Source organism: Octopus sinensis, linkage group LG23, assembly GCF_006345805.1.
Source record: "Octopus sinensis linkage group LG23, ASM634580v1, whole genome shotgun sequence".
In the NCBI taxonomy this organism is placed as follows: Eukaryota; Metazoa; Mollusca; class Cephalopoda; order Octopoda; family Octopodidae; genus Octopus; species Octopus sinensis.
Window position 1 is genome coordinate 9,768,860 of NC_043019.1, and position 15,180 is coordinate 9,784,039.

General features: G+C 38.8%; 1 protein-coding gene across 23 annotated transcripts in view; it reads left to right on the forward strand.

The window, feature by feature from the left end:
- LOC115223449 (protein couch potato) overlaps positions 1 to 15,180 on the forward strand; it is a 364,376-nt gene that overhangs the window by 323,780 nt on the left and 25,416 nt on the right. For 19 of the 23 annotated variants that reach the window (XM_036512443.1, XM_036512446.1, XM_036512445.1 and 16 more), the window contains 2 exons: positions 13,115 to 13,253; positions 14,380 to 14,528. In XM_036512443.1, coding sequence (XP_036368336.1) covers positions 13,115 to 13,253; positions 14,380 to 14,528 — 288 coding nt within the window. The remainder of the gene's footprint in view (positions 1 to 13,114; positions 13,254 to 14,379; positions 14,529 to 15,180) is intronic. The other 4 variants (XM_036512447.1, XM_029794010.2, XM_029794006.2 and 1 more) reach the window with 2 other exon arrangements.

Here is a 15,180-nt window from a genome sequence, read left to right on the forward strand (position 1 = left end):
TGAGGCTCACCCACCAGATTGTAGGACCATAGGCAGTTGCCTAGTACTTGGTATCAGAGCCAATGGTGATGATGATATATATATGTATGGAGGCAATGTGGCTGATGCTGGTGTCATGTGTCTAGCCCCTGTGCTGGTGGCATGTAAAAAGCACCTTCCAAGCGTTGGGCTTCACAGAGGCAATGACAAATGACCAGGACCTTTGGCAATATGCCATATTTGAGAAGAAGACCCATCAAGCCAAGTAAAATCGTTTTGGTCATGGCAAATACTTGTGTCATGCAACTGGCACCTGTGACGGTGACATGTCAAAGCACCCATTACACTCTCAGAGTGGTTAGCATTAGGAAGGGCATCCAGCTGCAGAAACTATGCCAAACCGCACTGGAGTTTGGTGCAGGCTTCAGCCTAGCCAGCTTTTGTGAAACTGTCCCACCTATGCTAGCTATGATGATAATGATGAAATGTATAAATGTCTCCTCATCATCATGTTTCACTGTCCACCTCTCCATGCTTGCATGGGTCAGATGGAATTTTTTAGGGCAGATTTTCTATAGCCAGGTGCCCTTTCTGTCACCAATGCTTCCCTCTTTCCAAGCAGGGCAATATTTTCCCGTAGCAAAGCACGTTTTGCACAGAAGTCTGGAAATGAACAACCTTGCTTATATGATTGTGATGTTCATTTTCAACCATCACATGGTGTCTATGCAGAGGTACACATGCATATACATACTGTGCATATGAAAACTACTCCATTCACAAGGCTTTGGTTAGCCCCAGATGATATTAGTAAACATTAAGGTGCCATGCAGTGGGACTGAACCCAAGACCACATGATTCAGAAGCAAGCTCCTTAACCACACAGTCACACCTTAACTGTACCTTTATATATATATATATGCATATGCATATAATCAAAATAAGTAATGAGGATATCTACAGGTAATGCAGTACGATCGTTTCATGCAACTTCATTTAAATGAACAATGCAATCATTTCATCAATTTAGAATGCAGAACAATCTTCAGCTGCACAAAGACATAGAATTTAATTAAATTAGAACAGATGTTCTAATTTAATCAAATTCTATGTTCTAATTTAACTAAATTCTGGTGCCTCAACTGAAGTACCATATTCATCTGAATCAAAATCATGGCTGGTCTTACCAATCAGTTTTACATAAAGAATACAACGGAGTGTTGGGCATCAACCTGATTATATAACTTTATGCACATCAGAGTTAGCCAAAGGGAATATGGCGACTGCTCCCTATTGTAAGAGTTGGATTAGTACAAGTCAGCGGCTGCTGTGAAAAAGTGGTGGAACAAAAAGAGTCAGGGATTAGTTTAGGAGTTATGTTCCTTGGTTGGGTATGCCATGAAGCCAGTAAGAGTTATCTTGAAGTGGCGAATGTGTGTATTTGGAATGTAGTACTCCTGTTGGGATGGGCTGTGTGGTATATGTAACAGTGTCATATGTAGAACTTTTTCTAGGGGTGTAGGTGTATATAGCTGTGGTTGTTGGTCTGTTTTTTTTCAGTAAAAGATAAAGCCATGGGGGAAGGGAGGTTATGTTAACATGTGGTGCATAATGTCTAAGGGGGGGGGGTATATCTAGGGGTATAATTTGTTTGAAGGTGTATGTGTCGGAAGTGGTGGGAGACAGTTTATTTTGTAGAGTGTCCACCTTATGGTGGTGTGTGCAGGTGTGTACATGGGTGCCTTGGGGTGTGCTTTGGTCAAACTCTTTTTGACAGGCTCAAGGGCATTGGTGAAAGGTTCCTTACAGATGGTCAAGGCAGGGGACCTGTGGTAGCAGTCATGGTGGAGCATGCAGGTACCATAGAATGTACCTCCTTTCATGCAGGCAAGGATTAAACACCTCACACCTACTATTCAGGTAAACATCCAGGTGTTGGGTACCTTCTAAAATCACTCCTTTCTCAGCCAAGCATAATCAGCACTTCCCGCTGCTATTGAAGTACAGTTTGCATCTTTCTAGGACCTTCCACTTTATGTTGTACTCCATGGCACTCTCTTTCAAAGTTCAGACAAGCTTGGCTAGGGTTGTAACATTACGTCTCTCTGGAATGTTGAATGAGGACTTGTTGTTATTAAAATGGTTTCTGAAGAGGCCTTCCATTTCCCCCACATATTTGCACATGCTCAGTTATCCATTGGGTCCTGTTGTTGTCACTTTTGCCTCGTAAACAACTGTTACCACATTGCAGAAGCTGTTTAGTGGACAAGTTGTATTACTCCTGCATGAGCATTCTGCCTCAGCCTCAGGTCTGCACTTACTTACTAAAATCTTTTTTACACTAGGTGCTCAGTTGAAGGATAATCTCAGAGTATGTCCATTAAATACTTTGTTGAATCTATTGATACATACATACATACATACATACATATATATATATATATATATATATATAGTGTATATATATATATATATATATATGCATATATATATATATATATATATAGTGTATATATATATATATATATATATATAAGTGTGTGTCAATCTTTTGCTCAGTAACATTTTTGCCTTTTTGAGCATCACTCTCCTAATAATATTACCTGTAAACATCTCTTGAACTTTTCTTCATATTCTTTTTTTCTTTTCCATATTCAGTTTGCTTTGTGTGTGCAAGATCTCTCTCAAAACAGAGCCAAATTTTGATTTCACATGCAATTTCTTTATCTTCTAATCAGACTTAGAACCTCCAAACTAGTTACCTCCACTGTTATTGCACAACTTATAGAATTTTTTTCCAGTTTTAGAATGTGTTTTCAGGGTTTAGTACACAGTTCTCATAGCAATTATTCTTTGATCTTTTCCTTCATTTGAAATCAGCAACCTTTGAGGAAGACTTTCTACCTTGGGAACCAAAAAAATGTCTGTAGGGGGCGCTGATCCAAAGTGTAGATTGGCTGGAGGATGAGAGTGTCTCATGCTTTGTTAAAATGTCATAGATAAACAGTGATTCGAAGGTAGGGTATTGTCATGGTGCAGCATGCAGGTTTTGTTTGTCTATGCATCAAGCTGCTTCCTTAGACAGTTTCTCTCAAACACTTCAGCACATCCAAGTAAAAATCTTTAAGCCTTCCTGTCAAAAAATATTTTAAATCATCACTTTCACTTTTAAATGGCTCTTACATGCTTTTTGGGGTCACAGCAAGATTCGTGTGACAACTGCATTTTTGTTTTAGTATCTTCAGCCATTTTCATCACTTGTTATGACACTTTTCAAAAAGTTTTCATCAGCATCCATGTGATTAAATAATTGTTATTTGACTGTGTTTCAGTTCTACTTAACACAATGCATCTTCAATTTTCTTTTCAAAATCCTTTATCACAAACATTTACAGATGCCTATTTCTCCAGAAACTTCAAAATAAAAAGAAAGAACAATTTTCATGCATCACAGTACACTCATTTGCAATGTGATCATCATCTATTGTCGTGGAAAATCATCCAGATTTGATATCATTGCTGGATGTTCTCAATTTGAAACACCAGTACTGCTTGTGACATTATGTGTGACTCAATCCACCTTCCCCAATAGACCTGCTTTCACATTAGAAAAGTTTCCATACAAAGTTTTTTTTTTCCAATCTAAAACAGAATTTAATATAAATATGTTCTTTGAAATATTTCTTTCATAGGCTTGCAATGCCTTAAATGTATGTTCACTCTGGCACAAGTAGATTAATGGCTAACTGATGTGGCATGATGTGGCTAATTACTAAATTAAAGTTGAGGTCACCCATACTCAGCATTGCAGTTGCAAACATTTACCTGCTGGCTTGCATGCTGTTTTAAAAGTTTGGTTTCTTTTCAGACAGATCTTGTATATACTCTACTTCTACAAATGTTTCTATTCCAGAAGTAATTGAAAAAGCCGGGATTGTTCTGTCTGATGATAATGCTGTTTACTTCTATATGTTTGTCACACTTCAATATATCATTTCTGATTGATTTCTCTATTCCATGACACATTAACAAATTCCAGAAGCCCACCTTCATTGCTAATGCAGCTTTCATTCAGTTTGCTAAAGAAAAATGACATATTTATAAACTGAAGCATTTTTCATCCATATCTGTACAGCACAATCACTAAGTCCCATTAGGCATGAATATATTCGTTTTACCTTGCACAGATGGGCTATTAGAGTATATTGTTTTCAATAATTTTCATATCTTTGGAATGGCTCAACTCTGGCAGTTAATGGGCACTAAGCTTCTAATACATGATATCTCGCTTATTTTGGACACCATTTTTAACACAAAGAGCATCATTGTTAAATATTGGCTCGTTTGGAGTTGTGAGAGCTGTATATACAGTCATTTTGCATATGATAAGTGCTGCAAAACAAAATATATTGCAACAAGTGAGTATAGAACACCATGCAAACCCAATCAGGTAGACACACACTTGTGCATACTCACACACGTCTATCAGCATACAGGCACAGAGAAACAATCTCTCCCTCCTCCTTTCATAAAACTTTTAACTTTTACTTGAAGAGTTTTTAGTCAAATAAATTAATCCCAGTACTAAATAATTAATAAGCCTTGCACTTTCTCTATGGATCCTTTTTGCCAAACCACTAAGTTACAGACAAATATGTATGCATATATATATATATATATATATAAAGGACAAATGCATATATATATGTATATATATATACATATATATATTCTCCCAAAGAGCCTGAGGGACCTGCACAAAGTGGATGTGGGTGTTTTCAAATCAAAACTGGACCTCTTCCTGTCAAGAGTCCCAAATGAACCTACCTCACGGCAAGAGGTGCAAATGAGTATAGCGAAACCAAACTCAAATACCAAGTGCCACATATTCTAATATGATGGCTCTCAGTAATAACAGTGTAGCAAAAGAGTGGTGCCCCAGCATGGCCACACCTCCGAGCTGAAGCTACATATATATATATATCATTATCATCATCATCATCTTCATTTAGCATCCGCTTTCCATGCTAGCATGGGTTGGACGGTTAAACTGGGGTCTATGAAGCCAGAAGCCTGCACCAGGCTCCAGTCTGATCTGGCAGTGTTTCTACAGCTGGATGCCCTTCCTAACGCCAACCACTCCGTGAGTGTAGTGGGTGCTTTTTACGTGCCACCCGCACCAGACGGGGCTGGCAAACGGCCACGGACGGATGGTGCTTTTTACATGCCACCGGCACGGGGGCCAGGTGAGGCTGGCAATGGCCAAGATCGGATGGTGCTTTTTACGTGCCACCGGCATGGAGGCCAGTCAGGGAGGCACTGGCAACGGCCACGATCGGATGGTTCACTTACTTGTCACCGGCACTGGTATCACAGCTGCAATTTCCATTGATGTTGATCGACTTCGATTTTGGTTCTGCTTTCTGATATCTGATTTGATTTGATTTGATTTGATTTTTGATTTTCACTTGCCTCACGGGTCTTCACAAGTGGAGTTTTGTGTCCCAAGAAGGAAAGGTATGTTTAAGTCGACTGGCTACATACCAGGTAAAGGCCACGGGTTATGGTCTCACTAGTCTTGCCGGGTCTTCTCACGCACAGCATACTTCCATAAGTCTCGGTCTCTAGTCATTTCCTTGGTGAGACCTAAAGTTCGAAGGTCGTGCTTCACCACCTCGTCCCAGGTTTTCCTGGGTCTACCTCTTCCACAGGTTCCCTCAACCACTAGAGTGTGGCACTTTTGCACACAACTATCTTCAGCCATTCTCATCACATGACCATACCAGCGCAAACGTCTCTCTTGCACACCACAACTGATGCTTCTTAGGTCCAACTATTCTCTCAAGGTACTTACACTCTGTCGAGTATGAACACTGACATTACACATCCATCAGAGCATACTGGCTTCATTTCTTGCGAGCTTATGCATATCCTCAGCAGTCACAGCCCATGTTTCACTACCATGTAGCATGGCTGTTCGTACACATGCATCATACAGTCTGCCTTGTACTCTGAGCGAGAGGCCTTTTGTCACCAGCAGCCATAAGAGCTCTCTGAACTTTGCTCAGGCTATTCTTACTCTAGCAGTTACACTTTCAGCACACCCACCCCTGCTACTGACTTGGTCACCTAGGTAGCAGAAGCTATCAACTACTTCTAGTTTTTCTCCCTGGAATGTGGTAGAATTTGGTCTCTGCGCATTTTCAGTGTTTATTGCTCCTGAGCATCTGCCACAAACAAAAACTATTTTCCTAGTTAGCCTTCCTTTGACATTATGTGTCCATAGCTTACACTTGGTGCATCTTATAGAGTTTCTACCTACACCTTTTCTACAGATCGAGCAGGGCCATCTACCTGAAGGTGTTTGTGATTGGTCTACCTTCCTACTTATTAGGACTTTGGTTTTGGCTAGGTTGATTCTAAGGCGCTTCGATTCTAATCCTTGCTTCCACACCTGAAACTTATCCTCCAGTTCTGATAGTGACTCAGCAATTAGAGCAAAGTCGTCAGCATAGAGGAGCTCCCAGGGGTATCCTGTCTTGAATTCCTCCGTTATTGCCTGGAGGACTATGATAACTAGGAGGGGACTGAGGACTGAACCTTGGTGGACCCCAACCTCTACCCGTAATTCTTCACTGTACTCGTTGCCAACCCTCACCATACTAGCAGCGTCTCTGTACATGGCTCACACAGCTCTCACTAACCATTCATCTATCCCTAGTTTCCTCATTGACCACCAGATAAGGGATCGGGGGACCCTGTCGAAGGCTTTCTCCATGTCAACAAAAGCCAGGTACAGGGGCTTATCTTTGGCTAGGTATTTCTCCTGCAGCTGTCTTACCAGGAATATAGCATCAGTGGTACTTTTCCCTGGCACGAACCCAAACTGCATGTCCTCTAAGCTAACTCTCTCTCTAATTAGTTGGGCTATAACCCTCTCCGTAACCTTCATTACCTGATCCAGCTGCTTGATACCCCTGTAGTTATTTGTATCTAGGGCGTCAGCTTTACCTTTGTAGCAGTTGATTATTATGCTGCTACACCAGTCATTGGGAATGACTCCTTCGTGTATCACCTGGTTAACTATACGGGTGACTAGGCTATAGCCGACACTACCAGATATTTTGAGCATCTCTGCAGTAATTCCTGATGGGCCTGGGGCTTTCCCTGTTTTCATGCTTGTATTTGCCTTAACTACTAAGGAACTGTCAACTCGGATTGCTGGTCCCTCTGTTGGGTCGGCATTCGGCAGACTCTCTTTATCCCATTCATTTTCCTCATTCAGCAACCTTTCATAGTGGCATCTCCAAACCTCTCTCTTTGCATCCTCATTTAGCGCAAGAGAACCGTCATCCTTGCGAACACATTTCTCTCCTACCACGTCATGATTCTCTCTCACACACTGTTTTTGCAACACAAAATACCTCATGTCTTTCATCCTCATGGCGCAGAACATTGGCAAATGTTTTCTTATCTGCTTCCCCTCTGGCTAAATACACCTGTCTCCTAGCTTCCCTTCTGGCAGTCTGATACACTTCCCTGCTACCACCGTTCTTCCAGTCCTTCCAAGCCTGTTTCTTTTGTCTAATAGCCCTGTCAACAATATTGTTCCACCACCACGTTATTTTGGGTCTTGAGGGGGGGGGGGGGAATTCGCACCAGCAACAGATCTGGTCAGTGGCTTTCATATATATATATATATATATATACACATATGTATATACATATATATATGTATATATATATATATATATGAAAGAAGGTTTGAAAATGCAATTTTAAAAGATGTTTATTTACTTTACCGGTTTCACTTTTTTAGAAAAAGATTGTCAAAAGTATCATGTAAAAGCTTGGTTGTGTTAGGTACTGGTTGTCACAAAATATTACAATATATATATATTGATATATATATATATTCATAGGACATCTTCGCTAATGTCAATATATTCTATTGTAACTGCCTCGCTGGTTATAGTTGAGGCGGCAAAGAAGTCCACTGGTTCGTTCACTTGTCTGTGTTCCAACGGGGTGGTAAAGACACTTTTGAACTGATCATTCAGTATCTCACTGATCTTAGTTGGACTGTCTGTGAGGGAGCCATCGTTTTGGAGGAGGAGTCCTATCTTGTAGTGTACTGAGACTGTTTCTTTCGCGTAATGAAAGAAGGCCTTTGGGTTTGATTTAATGTTTTTTATAACCCAGGCTTCTTTGTCTGCTTTCTCCCTCACATCGGATTGTTGCAGCCTTTTTTCGATCTCCATCAGTGTTGTTTTTAGGCGGGACATTTCACTACTTTTGGGATGTTGGTTGAGTCGATTTGCAACCGTCGTCCGTCGTCTCATGAGGATCTTCCTGTCTCTTGGAATCTTGCTCCTATTTGTTTTGGCCTTGTGCTCTGGGACATATTTCTGGCATACAGCTTGCACAGAAGACATGAATCATTCTAGTTTCATGTCAATGTCTGGTGTGGAGAGACATTCCGGCCAGTCCTCTCTGAGGATCTCTTTTTGGATCAATTTCCAATCTGCTTTGTGGAAGTTCAGATTGGAGAGATTTCGGGTGCTTTCTTTAGGCTGTATGTCTCTGGTTACTTTCGGCCCAAACATAGACAGCTCTATTATGTTGTGATCCGAGACTAATGTCGGTGTCACTTTCACATCATGAATGATGTCCATATTGTTCGTGAAGCAGAGATCCAGAATGTTATTCGCCCTAGTTGGTTTGAGTACAACTCGCTCCATGAATAAGGCATTGGTGAGGTTGAGCAGGGACTCCACCTGTACTTGCTTGCAATGATTCATTCCTGAGAGTATGAGACCTTCAGGCCATTTGACGTTGGGGAAGTTGAAATCACCCATATAAATATGGTGACGTAGTGTTCTAGATTCATGAGGATTTCTTTTATTCTTGTGAGGCAATCTTCAAACTTGCCTATGTGATTTGAAGCATCCGGTAGGCAATATGTATTGCATATGACTATATTATGTTGTCTTATGTATACAATTAAAGTGTCACATACCGAATTTGAGTATGTCATTAAGACCTGGGGTGTGAGGTCATCTCGGATGTATACAGCAACTCCACCATGGCTCCTTTCCCTTCTATCTGTTCGCAATATGGCATAGTTTGGTACGTGTATATATGACATGTATATATATATAAATATATATATATATGGCATACATATATATATATATAAATATATATATATATGACATATTTATATGAATATAAATATATATATTTATGTATATATATATATATATATATATATATATATATATAGTATTATTAGTGAATTGAAGAAATGGAGTTGAACGAAGATTGAACAGAATTCCTTTTATTGCATTCTTCTGCCGTGATTTTTGCTACCAAGGTATCGGTTAAACTTTTGATTAATCTGCAACAAGATTATTCATCTTTCTATTTTACCAAATATATATGTATATATATATGATATATCATCATCATCATTATTTAGCGTCCGCTTTCCATGCTAGCATGGGTTGGACGGTTCAACTGGGGTATGTGAAGCCAGAAGGCTGCATCAGGCCCAGTCTGATCTGGCAGTGTTTCTACGGCTGAATGCCCTTCCTAACGTTAACCACTCCGTGAGTGTAGTGGGTGCTTTTTACGTGCCACCCGCACAGGTGCCAGACAGAGCTGGCAAACGGCCATGGACGGATGGTGCTTTTTACGTGCCCCCGGCACGGGGGCCAGGCGAGGCTGGCAACGGCCACGAACGGATGGTGCTTATATATATATATATATGACATATAAATATGAAGATATATATATAAATATATATATATATATATATATATATATATATATCAGAAGATAAGCTACTAGCCATAGATTAGGTGGATGCAAACTCAACTGCTGGTCCTGATGTTTTCCCAGAAAACCTCCTGAAATTGTGTAAGCATGCCCTGGCAGAACCTCTACAGATTTTCTTCCAGAGCTTTCTTGCAAATGGCATGCTGCCAAGCAAGCTGAAGGAGGGAATGATATGCCCAATCCATAAAGGAGGAAGCAGAGCAAATGCCAAAAACTATAGCCTTATGTTTCTGACTTCACACATCAACAAGTCATGGAACGGATATTCAGAGGGAAACTAATTGCATTCCTTGAAGGAAACAACTAGCTGATGTGTATCCTTTCATATTTCAATAAAACAGTAGCATTCATCTTTAATCCTGCACCTAACTTTAACCTCTATTGCAAGAGCTTTTTTAACTCTTATATTGGTGCAGGTAAGTGCAGGTGGAACGTGACAAATACATTTTGTTCATGTCATATGTGTGTTGTCACTATGCATACCATTATCTTTTATTGCTTGTTGCTTTGGACTGGACATGGTGTGCCATACATCATATCGTTGCTCTCAATCTTTCATCTTGTTTGTTTAAGCAACTTCAGATTTGACTTTTTAAATCTTTCTTTGTCACTCAGACTTTCTCAGCACATGGCACTTATTTATCCATAGTTTAAGAGCAAGTATATTATCAAAATATTATGATCCATGACCATCCCATATTTTAGTGTTCCAAAGATTACATTGTCTGACATTGCCTTCCTTTTTTTAAGTTAATAGGTATAATTTAAGGGGGATTTGGTTTGTACTCCAGGGAGATCAAACAACCATATAGAGGTTTCCCTTTATCTTCTCAGCACGTTGTTTCTATTCATTGCCATAATTATCATCACATCCACCACTACCACCATCACCACCACTATACATCTTCCTTATCATCATGATGCTTTCACTCATCTCAAATGCGATATAAATGTTTGACTTCACCTCTTTTTATCTATTTTTTTATCTGCCTTTTGCAACTGTTAATTTCTACCCAGAATTCATTGCCAACTCACACCACATGCTCTAGCAAGTGCAACTGTTTCCTAAATACATCATTCGATGTCTTTAATGCCCAGTCACTGTCATAACGTTTCTTGACATGCCACTTCAACTCAACGAAATCTATGTAGCCAACACATCACATTCAACTCAGTTACCTTCCATCTTCATGGATCTTCCACATTCAACCATATCTGACTACCATCAACAACTGTTCATTGTATTACTGGATAGTGTATTCCACTATTTCACCACTGATGGCTGTAACTGTAGATCATGTACACATATCACCTCTAAATTATCAACAATATATAAATATTAGGAAACAACATGTAGCTGTTTGCATTTGCCTCTCACAATATGTAGTTGGCAAATTTTAGTCTGTGTTGCTAGTATAACTTTCTAGTCACTTGCAAAGTATATGACAATGATTAAAGAATTCCATATAAATTATGTGTATTTTATATGTGTATTATATACATTTACTTTATAGATTGTCATAATATGCATCCTACATAAATCTTTCATGCATACAATGTTGTATATTCCTAGTGTGCTACGTGAACACTACACACCCCAAAATGCTGGAATTTTTTTCATGAATAGTCCACACTGAAATATAAAAATTAAGTCAGTTTGAAGTTGTATTATGTATAGAAATTACCTAAAGTTTGTTTATTCTTACACAAGAAAAGCAGCACAATGTGTAACAACAGCTAATCATTGAGCAAACATACACAAAAATATGATAATAAAATAACTTATACACACACACACCTTTTTTTTTTGCTCGCATACCCACATGTACAAATGTATTTACATGTGACTGAGTGTAAAACTCAGCAGAGCAATTGAGCAAAACTCCAGTTACAAGGCAAATGAATTAATAGTATAATTTTGATTCTATAAATTCGAATTCCATTGATTGACTATTCGATTCCATTGATTGACTACTATCTTTTTGTTTAGTTTACACACTCTTGAAAACACACATGCCAGAATTTTTTTTCAGTTTCTGACCACCAAATTCACTCACAAGCCTTTGGTTGTCCCAGGGCTATAATGTCCTTGTCCAAGGTGCCAAAACCCAAAATTATGTAGTCAGGAATTGAACTTCCCAAACATGCAGTCATGCCAGCATCTTTATATAGAAATAGATGTTCATTGGCTTTGGAGACAAATATTTCAGTTGTTCAGTCAATAGTTCATTCATTGGATTTGCATGTAAAGGGCTGAATACTCCACCTTTAATTTAATTTTCTAAGAGAATCAACTTAACAATAAGTACAAACCTTGGCACTTCATCCTAACAGCTCCTAACTATAGAGTTTCAATCACAAGGCTTGAGACAACAAAAGCTATGGTCAAAGACGTGTCCAAGATGCTACATAGTAGAATTGATCCAGTACTCCTGATTGCAAATAAAACTTATTAGTGATTCCGTCATGCTTCTACATGACTTTACAACCTTAGAAAACTGATCACTCTCTTTTTCGTATATCAAAAATTCCACTATATAAAAATTCCACTGAAGGGAATTGAACCATGCTTTTCTGGATACTGATTACTCTATATTGTGTTAGGATTCTGGTAAACAATAGATCATATAATATAAATACAAGTATTCCACAAACACTTGTACCCTTAGAATAGACCTTAAGGGGAATCAGTACAACAGTGTGTGATATACTGTAAATTACAGTTCCCCTTGTAGCTTTAAGTAAGTGGGTGAATATCCTACATCCATTAAAAATCTTAATGTAGTCCACTGGCAAAATGTGTGACATAGTGGATGACTAAATTGGCTCTTTGAATCATAGCTACAATTGATCCAACAAGTTCCACTGCTCTTTTTTTTTTCTTTTTACATTTACCCAATTTCACATGCAAGACTTTGGTCGCAATGGCAGACATTTTCCCAAAGTGCTGCACAGTGGTGTTGAGCAAGGAGCTGATGATTTCACAACAGACATACCTGCATCTTCGTATACATAGATATAGATGTATACATTGGTACATATACACATTCATTACATACACACTTGGTGATGCAACTCTGACAAGATTCATTTGTCTTTTTTTTTCCCTTCTTGGGTTAATAAGACAAATACAAAGCATTTACTAAAACTATTTAATTGACAACATTTCTTCCATTCTACGTTTATGACCAATCTTGGCAATAGAACAACTGTCTCTGTCTTCCACCAATATTTCTAGCTAAATGCCTCTCTTACAAATCACCACTTTTATTATTTTTTTGATATTTCTTTCCAGGGTGTAAAATTTGATCCCGATTTGCCACAGACTCTCCGGCTAGAATTTGCTAAAAGTAACACAAAAGTCACAAAGCCTAAACAGCAGTCTCCGCAACCGGCAGCAACACATCCAACAATTATACATCCACTAACAGGGCGTGAGTATATATGTGTATATATATATATATATATAAATGCAAATGAAACATTGTTAAAAAAAAAGAGTCTGCAGTGACAACTGCATCCAGATGCATAGTGTCTGGCATCAGTAAAACCTTACAAGGTATGTGCTCAGGAGTAACACTGAAAACAGGAATCCATTATTTGACTGACAGTAAAACCTTATGTACCTCACTACATCCAAATTACCTGCACACCATTGCTGCAGCTGGTAGTGGTGGTGATGCAGAAGTTTAATGAAAGTAGAACTAGACAAGACTTTTCTTATGAGTCAATACTGTTTTGAATGTAATTAATAATTTTAATGTGTGTGTGTGTGTGTGTGTGTGTGTGTGTGTGTCTGATCACTTTGTGTGATTGTTTTTTCTAAGTTTACTCTAAATGGTTAAACATTTGTCTCTTTTTACTTTCCTTCTTCAGTTATCTGAACCCAAATCCTGTTGTAACTAGCTTTATCTGCCTGGAGTTGATAATATAAGTATCAGCTATTTAGTTAGTGGATTAGTTCAACTGAATATTCCCCCATATAATTCACAACAAATTCGTCAGTTCAAATCTCCTAGTGTTAACATTGTTTTTTGCCTGATGCTGAGGTTGAAAAATCAACTTTACTCAATCAGTCAGTATTCTTCTGCTGACAAATTGTGACCTGCACCAATGTAAGGGGCCATTCATACCATCATCACAAATTCTCGCTTGTTGTAAAAGAGTAAAAACAGAAGAACAGCAGAGAAAATTTTGAACAGTATTTCGTTCTATCGCTCTACATTCAGAGTTCAAGTTACCCCAAAGGTTTATTTTGCCCTTTGTCTTTTTTGTTTTTCCTACTAGAGATACAAGAGCACAAATTTGTGTGGCAATTGGGTGTAGCCAATTGAGTTAACCAAGGAAGCAATAAAAGCAAAAATTGGCTACGGCCAGGTTTGAACCTTTACACCACAAAGTCCTGAATTCAGTACCCTGCCATCTCTGCTTCCGTTCATCATCATCAATATGTTTTCTCATTCTCACTTTTGAATTGTTTACATTTTATAATATCACTTTGTGATTTTTTTCTGATGTTTATTTTGTTGTTATTGTGTTTTTCTTTTCTTTCTTTTGCAGAAGAATTAGGTGCAGCATTTTTCCCTGGAAGTCCTGAAGCCTGGACTCCTCATCCTTTGGCCTACCCAGAACTGGCCCCTGCAACAGCTACAGCCATTCACCATGCTGCGCTCATCCAGCATCCAGCTCTAGCCCAGGTACCGGTACGGGTTAGTTTTATTATCTTTCATCCCCTATTTTTGTTTTTGCTTTGTTTACTCCTCTTTCTTTGAGTTTGTTTTTATTGTTCCCCTCACATATTTTCTTTCCTATGTGAACGTGTACAAATGTCCATGTGAGTAAATGTATGTGTGTGTCTGTATGCACATATGTGTCTACCTGTGTGTGCTGCTGCCCTACAGGGGTGAGGGTGGAGAGCAACAAAAAGTATATTCATTGCTCCTCCTCCACCTGACGAGCCAATAAAAAATGTATATTCAGATCTATGTTTATGTCAAACATCATGGTAAAAGTAGGAAAGTTTCCAAACAAGGCAAGTCTTTCAGGTTCAATCTCATATAAGAACTAAGAAAATAAGTGTAAGTTTCAAATGTGCATTGGATCATCTCCCCGTCCCACCTCGCCCACCTCACTGATGCATATCTTCTGATGATGAAAATTTTCAGAAATTGATTTTACTTGTTTCATAGCAGGGTGCAGGATGACTACTTATCATAGGGCTATATCTGTCATATACCGGATACCTAACATCTTGAATGGCCACTCCACCTTGATATAAACAGGTACCATAAGGTAGTATTAAGTTGTGGTTGTTTTTGGTTTTGTTCAGCTGTACTCTATCCTGTACTCTAGCAATGACCA